This window comes from Vitis vinifera, chromosome 1 (assembly GCF_030704535.1).
Source record: "Vitis vinifera cultivar Pinot Noir 40024 chromosome 1, ASM3070453v1".
Taxonomy (NCBI): Eukaryota; Viridiplantae; Streptophyta; class Magnoliopsida; order Vitales; family Vitaceae; genus Vitis; species Vitis vinifera.
Window position 1 is genome coordinate 1,496,887 of NC_081805.1, and position 8,113 is coordinate 1,504,999.

The 8,113-nt window shown below is 36.5% G+C and overlaps 1 protein-coding gene across 1 annotated transcript; it reads left to right on the forward strand.

The window, feature by feature from the left end:
* Positions 1–1,662: 1,662 nt before the first annotated feature.
* On the forward strand, positions 1,663–7,698 carry LOC100252517 (uncharacterized). Its single transcript, XM_019224785.2, has 5 exons — positions 1,663–1,887; positions 2,000–2,092; positions 2,235–2,297; positions 2,862–3,043; positions 7,459–7,698. The coding sequence occupies exons 1-5, from the start codon at positions 1,719–1,721 to the stop codon at positions 7,537–7,539; spliced, it is 588 nt and encodes a 195-aa protein (XP_019080330.1). The 5' UTR covers positions 1,663–1,718; the 3' UTR covers positions 7,540–7,698.
* The last annotated feature ends 415 nt before the right edge of the window (positions 7,699–8,113 follow it).

The window sequence follows — 8,113 nt, forward strand, 5'->3', positions numbered from 1 at the left end:
CAAATAATGGGACTTAAAAATGCATATATGGCACATCTGATTGATGGTGTCTTTTTAATATGCTATCGAAAAGAAATGAGACACCCAGCCCCTGCTCCTCTCTTTCCTTCAGAATCTCCGATCTTGGAAATTTGCATTCATTGAAAGAGTCCTCTTTGGCCTTCGTTTGAGGAAGCAGGTAATTCGCCTACGATGTCTTCACATGATAGGTTGCAAAAATCCTTATTAGAAAGAAGACTTAGGTGGTGTTTGTTTTTTTACTTAATTCTAAATAGAATCTTATTACTTAATAGTGTTAAATATTAGGTTATTTGTTTTTGGATTATTTTATTTCTATTAAGTATTAAAAAGTAAAGAAAAACCAATATGTTATTTTTTCTATTTAGAAAAAGCTACATATTTTAGCTTTTTCTATTTAGTAATAAATTTATAATAAGTCATGAAAAAGTAGAAAAACAAATAACCTAAATTCTGAAAACAAATTATTTTTAGCAAAAAACCAAAAAAACAAACACCTTTTTAGACATCCTCGGGTGAAGTAGCTAGCAAGGCCAGGCACCTAATGCATGTGAGGGTAAGAGAAGGAAGTCTCTTTGGCACGTATGAGTGCATTTCTTTCGAAAAAATCATCATTCAGTGCCATAGATGGACCTTTAAACTTGAGTCATTTAAACTTTTTGGTGATTTTGACCAAACAGAGTGTATTTTTAGGATGAGTAAGAGCAGAAACTAAGCATGCTTAAAAGAATACTTATATTATGGAATGTATATGATTTTGTATAGAGGGGCATATTGCCATATGGGGACCTGTTCAATTGGGGACAGATTCCCCTGCTTCACATGCCTTAATTCTCCTCTCAGAAATACAGTCAAACACTGTTGGATCATCCTCATTGCCCCAACCCCAGTTGGGCTCAAACTTGAAATCCTTTGCAAAATAACTATAATTTTTCATAAGAGAACTTTTGGGTCTTTGTGTAGGCCAAAGGTAGCCCATATGCATTCTTCTTTTGCAGATTCCAACTCTTGAAATAAGGTGTGTGGACACAATCCTGAAAAGTTGAAAGATACAAGTGTTGGAAAAGGCCAAGTATAAGAGCTTGTTCTTTAGTCATGATTTAGAATGTTGGTTCAAACGATTATTAAAATATAAATTTGGGATTCATTTTTAAAACAATGGTTGGAAATGACCCCTTTCTTCCGCATCCTTCATCTTTTCAATTTTTTTTTTCAAAAAAAAATATGTTAAATTATATTTTGAAATAAAAACATGTTAATAGAAAAAATGAAAATTATTTTTAAAAAATTTCTTTCTCAAAATGTACTTTCAGCTTAATTTAAAATAATAATAATAATAATGACATCAAAAAGATTGTTTTAATAATAAGTTTAAAAGCATAACTATATATTGTACTAATAAAAAATTAATTTTATAATTAGGAAAATTATCCTTTCCATGAAAATATTGTTATATTTAAAAATTGTAATTCATCAGAAGTTCATAACTAAGACAGTAGGCCCCAAAAAAGGAGATGAAAAAAAAGGAAAAAAGAGAGGAAAATACACAATAGGATATTTTTTAAAAATTAAATAAAAATAATTATAAAATGAAAAAGCGCGGGAAATGGACGGTTATGATATATAACTATATAAAAGAGAAGTGCGACTGATGTGAAGCGTGGGAATTGAGATTTTCTAGGGTTTTGAAATTGCTAGAAATGGATGCAATCGAAGAGAGAGTTGCGGAGAAGGAAAGCGGTGGATGCATCGATCTGTGCCTTGGCGAAGCAGTAGTGGATCTGACTGGCCACATTCATCAGCTCCCATGCTGCATCAAGTACAACGGACCTTGTTCTGTTTCTCACTATTTCAAACCTAAACATACCGGTGAACTTTCCTCTCCCTTTCTTTCACTTTCTTTCACGTTTGTTAGCTGGGTCTCTTTTTTCGTGGTTTAGGGGTTTGCTGATTTTTGACTTTTTTGTTTTTTACACAATAGGGATAGAGGTTGAGGGTTTGAAGGTGGAGGAGGCCTTCTTTAGGGGAAGAAAGTTGCAGGGAACCACTATTCACCTTCCGGAGGGCTATTCTGGTATGTGATTTCTGGGAAGTTTTTGTTTTTGTTTTTTCTTTTGCTCTGATGTTCTGTTGGGTTCTAAGAAGATGGAGGAAAACAAAGGGAAGTGAAGTTTTGAATTGTGGATTTTTTTTTTCATTGTTTTGGACTCGAGGAGACAAGAGCGTAGAAGAAACCAATCTCAGAACGGAAGCCCTTTTGATTGTACCGGGAATATTGAGTGAGTGAAATTGTTACTTGAGATCCAAAGCCAGTTCATGATTTAGTATCTGGCGGTCAAGAGTTAGAAATGATTGATGGTTTGCACATTGTGCAAGGAACATGATACATTGGGGCACGGATTTGGACAATTCACAATGTACTTAGGTTTTATTTCGTTTCCTTATTTGAAGAGCCCTAGTGCAAATCATATTCGTAGTTGGATGGGAATGGATTGCTCTCCCTTTTTGTTAGACACTTTCTTTAATAAATTTTTTGTTTAACTATCAATATAAAATGAATGGGAAATTGGCCACTAGAATAGTGATATAAAAGAATGAATAAAATGAACAATGTATAGGACAAGAGGTAGAGATATATGGGAAGACTTTTAAATTCAAGAGATGTATGATTGAACTGAATCAGTCATCTGGGTAAATGATACCTTTAATTCATAATGCGGGGTGAAATTGAACTGTACACCTATTTATGTAAAATTTCAAAACATTTGTAGAAGGCCCTTAACGTTTGAGTTTAGGTCATCTTAGAAGGTTCATATAACTAACTCCTGATTATAACTTTGCAGGCTTTGTCCTAGGAAAAAAGAGTTCCAACACGACAAAATCTACTGGCACATCTGAAGGAAACATGAACAGATGGGAAACAAATGCAAAATTTCAGGCGATAACATTTTGGAATCATGACAATCTTCCTTCACAAGATGATTCTTATGTGCGGTCATTTCACTGGTTGGCTGTTTCCAAAGCAGTAAGTTTCTGTGTGATACCTTTGAGTTATTCTACTTGGTACAGCCATGATGGCTTTGTGTCTTTGCATTCTTTGATCTGACATACATATATGAATTGACCTATAAAAAAAAGGGACATATATGAATTAATGTTTTTTGTAAGTCAAGCATTTCTTCATTTCTTATGCACAAAACTCTTGTTCCAACATATTAGCAAGTCTTTCACCGAAAGTGGAAGAACCCATCAAATGCTAAATGAAGAGAACAAGAAGTGTCATAGCTCCTTAGCTTCCCCACAATGGATAAGGAGATGGTCTACTAATTCTTTTGTGCTTTTACACATACGGCAATGACTTGCCAAGAACCAGCCTCTTCTGTTAATTTGGTTAAGGGTTAGAATCTTTCCCCAAGCCGCTTTCCATGTGAGGAAATTCACCTTAATAAGAGCCAAGAGCCCCACATTATTTTTTAGGGGAAAGACACTTCTCCCTCTAACTCAAGGGTAGAGTAGAAGGACTTAATCGAGAATACCCCACTTTTGATAGCCTTCTCCAATACTCCTTCCTGACACATATGGCTTCCAAGGCAACTCTTCAACATTTTCCACCTCTCAATCTTGGAAATGTCTCAAGAAGCATGAGTTTCACAAGATCAACCGGTAAAGCCACCAATGTCTCTTTAGAAGCTGTAAAGTAGAATAGAGATGTAATAGAATCTTTCAAAGGAACATCACCACACTATACATCTTGCCAAAATTCTATTCTTCTCCCATTGCCCACCTCAAATCTTATCCTAGCCTTGTAAACTTTACATCATTATCTTATTGACTTCCATAAGCCAACACCATGACCTTTCCTTCCTACTTGAGAGAACCACCCACTTGGCTTCTCTCTATTCTTGTGTACTATGACCTTTCTCCAAGGCATCTCCCTCTTTAGAGCGAATCTCCAACACTATTTTCCCAACAAGGCTTCATTAAGAGTGGGTAGGTCCTTGATGCCAAAGCCTCTTTCTTTTTATCTCTATAGATTAACAATCATTTTACTAGATGAGGTTTCTTCTTAAGAGCTCCTTTTCCTTATAGGAATCCCTCTAAATTTTCACCAGTCTCAAAGCCATCAATTTAGGAATAATAGAAAGGAACATGAAATAAATTGGTAGGCTGCCAAAAGTGCTGTCTAGTAAAATGAGTCTCCCACCTTTTGAGAGTTATTGCCTCTTTCACATTGTTAGTCTTTTGGAAAACCTCTTTCATCAACAAATAAGAGGTGCAAAATATCCCCTCCTTCACCACCTCCCCTTGCTATCTTAAAACTTGAAATGAAGCTACCTTCCCTACTCTTTCTCAAGAGAATACTAACAACCTCTATCACCAACACCAATAAGTGAGAGGATAGGGGGTCCCATTGCCTTTTGTGCTCCAAGCTCAATGAAACTTCATTCACTAAGAATGAGAATCTCGCCATTGAAATGCAAAATTGAATCTAATCAATCCATTTTTATTCAAATCCCACTACATTACATTACTCTTAAGAGGAAGCTCCAACATGGTCATAGGCTTTTTCAATGTTTAATAGACTACTCCCTCTCTATGACTCCTCGACCCTGAATCTATAGCTTTATTGGTGATTAAGACCGTTTCTAGAATTTGTCTCCCTTCTACAAACACATTGTAAGACTTCAACACCATTTTCCTATCGTTTTCTTTAGTCTATTTTCCAAAACTTAGGCTAGAATCTTGTACAAATTACCCACAAGGCTAACAAGTCTAAATTCCTTTAAATCTTTGGCTTCACCTTTTTTTGGATCAAAACAAAAATTAGTGCTTGGACTTTTTTCAAAGGTACACCTCACAAAAAAAAATAAAAATAAAATCCCTTAATAGGCCTAAGACCTCCTCATTAACAAAATCCTAACAATGTTGCCAAAATGCCAAAGAAAGAACATTTGATATCGGGGCTTTGGCATTGTTCAACTCTAAGAGTGTCATGAATCTCCTCGGTGAATGCCTCTTCCAACCTATTAGAGTATTATTGCTCAACATCTTGAAAGACATGTCATCTATATTTCCAACAAAAGAAGTTGAAAATAATTCACAACCCTTTCTAAACTCTCAGCTTCCTTTGTCACCCACTCACCATTTTCCCTGATTCTCACTATGAAATTTCTTAAATGCCTGGCATTAGCCATCTTGTAAAAAATACATAGTATTTTTGTCACCTTCCTTTAGCCTCACATTCCTTGATTTTGGTCTTTAAGAGATTTCCTCTAGAATGGCTCAAAGATTGAACTCTTCTAATGCTACAATTCAAACTTCCCTATCTTCCAAGGGAAACAATCCTTCCCCCTCCTTTTTGTCCGATAGCTAATCTAATCCAAGGAACAAGCTTCGCGGGTTGCTACATTCCTAGAAGGCTCCTTCATTCCAAGCTTTTAATGCTTTTGCCTTTGAAGCTACAATGAAGCTACAGGATCCACTAAATTGATACCCTTCCTATCACCCTTAACCATATCTTTGAATCCCTCGACCTTAAGCCACATGTTTTCAAATCTGAAAGGGGTCCTTCCTCTTCTTACCCTTCTTCCCTCTAATAAGATAGTAGAATGATCAGACACAGGTTGTGGTAACAGGAATTGCGATGCATTTGTGAAGCCATCCTCCTAGTCTTATTAGGAAGTGGTTAATCCTTGACATCGATTACTTATTCAGACCTTCACACCATGTGAAAAAGCCCCTTCTCAAGGGAAGATCAACTAGGGATAACTCCTCCATGATGTTAGAGAATTGTCTCATGGATTGGGAGATTTTATCACAATTCTTTCTTTCCTTTGGGAATCTGACCGGATTAAAATCAACCCTAATACACCAAGGATCTTTCTATAGCTCTTTAATGGCCCCCAGCTCCTCCTAGAAATCTTCAAGATCTCTCCAGCCCTAGGCCATAAATCTCAAAAAATACTTAAGTGAAACTGTCCTCACAACATCTGAATCGACAAGAGACTAAATAAGAGCCTATCTCCATCTTAAGCATCTCTAAGACTCTATTCTTTGAGAAAACCACTGCCCCTTCAGTTGCTCCCATTGCCTCTAGGGCACCCTACTCGGGGAATCTGCCCACCCTTAAGCTTCTGACCTAAGCTAATGACATAGCCTTTGTTTCCTGTACGCACATCAAGTCTACATTACGAGAATGAATCATAGATTTAATAAACTTCCTCTTCTCCTTACTGTTAACCCTTCTGACATTTCAAGATATGATCCTTAGCTTCATAGAGAAACCATTGATAAATCCCAACCCCTCTTGTCTACCCTTTTTAACCTCCTCACTGAAGACTCAGTTCACAGAGCATTCCAATTTTTTCAACTCCCTTTCTCTACGTGATAAATTATAGCCTTGTGACCTTTTATACAGATTGAAGCTTTCATTTTTTGTCTAGTTTCCACTTTTATCAGCAAAGCTGAAATCTCCTTCTCAGAAACATTGATCAGCTTCCTTGAAAACTTACTGAAGGCTGCAAATTTTTCAACAACCTGAGTGGGCTTCCTTCTGCGAATCTAAAGCCCCTTCTATTGAAATGCTAGAATTGTGAGATATTAAAGAGATTGCAACCAAGGATGAAGAATCGTTTCTCATCACATTTTCCAAGAACTCTATTAACCTTCCATCTTTCATAATCATTCTCAAAGGCTTTTCTCCATCCATCAACCCACCCTTAAACCTGCTGCTTCATTTCGACGACTTGTTCCGCCATAACAACAGAATGAGCCAACAGCAAAAGAGAAGGAGAGGAAGCACTTAACCCTATAAGAAAAGAGATAGGATAGGACTCACTTAGGTTGAGGGCTTCAACAAGAGTGGACACTGCAACACGGAGGAAGTTTGGGATTATTTGATATTTCAATTTTTCTAGTTCTTATTGGTTAAGTATTGAAAACCTGTTTTTATGGAGACTGCATAATCAGGTGGAAGTTCAGAATCCTATCTGGGCAGTTATGCTTGGTAGAAACCGTGTTCATGTGGTTTCAATTATTTCCATAGAAGTAAGGTGTTATGGGAGACTTTTTACACTAGCTTTCTGATAGGTCTTGTTAACCAAACACAAGTTCAGCAATCGAGGCCCGATTTATGTTTGGCTAGCTGAAACTTCTAATTTGCCAAAGTCCAATCTTCCTCTAAGGATCCATAGATAAATTGGCACCTAGGAAACTTGAGTTCCCAAACTCAGCGAAAATGTTTCTTGTCTACATGTACAGGGGGCAGTCTCTATTGGAATCATAAGTTCATAAACCGTGACTTTATCATCTATCTGTTTTCTCTTTCCTATCTGACAAACTAGTGCATAATATGAAGAAACATTAGTTGACATCTATTCTGTTATGGGCATTTCTCCCTCTCTCCTAATTCAATAAATTTATGTTCGTCTATGAATGCAGCTGCATAAGCCAGCGATGGCTGAAGATTTGAGGGTTGCATCTCTTGCCCTGGAGCAAGAGTTGTGTACATCAGAAAAGTGAGGAGCATAATCTTCCACATTTCCAGTGTACTTTCCATGCCTAAGTAACTGTTTTTGTAATCATAGTGTAGTCAAATTTGAAATTGTATTAATACTTTTCATTTGAGCTTCAAACCTGAAAAGGGATTCTTAATTATCATACAATGTGAAGTTCATTCCAGTAGTGGTGTATAGTGTGACTATGTCATGTTATCATTAACATGTTATCGTGATTGCGAGAATTTCTTTTGTGACATGTTATCATTAAATTTTTCCTTCTAGATCTCTTAGGTGGGAGCTGTCAGATGATGGATTCTGATTTTCTGCTTTTAAGTTCACCTAACCGATATCAGAGTGCTTCAAGATCTAAAATCTCATTCTGGATTCAAAATGTTTTCATGAAAAGAATGAATTAAACCTATTTATCCACACTTTCAATAATAACAACCTAGAATCCTAGATAGCTTATATAGAATCCATCTTGTATTACCTTCTCAAGACAAGATTTTAGATGGCAGAGACAGTTCTTTCAGGCAGTGATCAGTGCTTGTAAGCCATTAGTACATGGGCTAAACTTGATGGGCTTCCACTATGAT

Excerpts from the sequence above, each read along its gene's own strand:
- LOC100252517 (XM_019224785.2), top strand. The coding sequence starts at position 1,719 with ATGGATGCAATCGAAGAGAGAGTTGCGGAGAAGGAAAGCGGTGGATGC. Across the intron at positions 2,298-2,861 it reads GATTGTACCGGGAATATTGA|GCTTTGTCCTAGGAAAAAAG; the intron begins GTGAGTGAAATT and ends ATAACTTTGCAG. Across the intron at positions 3,044-7,458 it reads GGTTGGCTGTTTCCAAAGCA|CTGCATAAGCCAGCGATGGC; the intron begins GTAAGTTTCTGT and ends CTATGAATGCAG.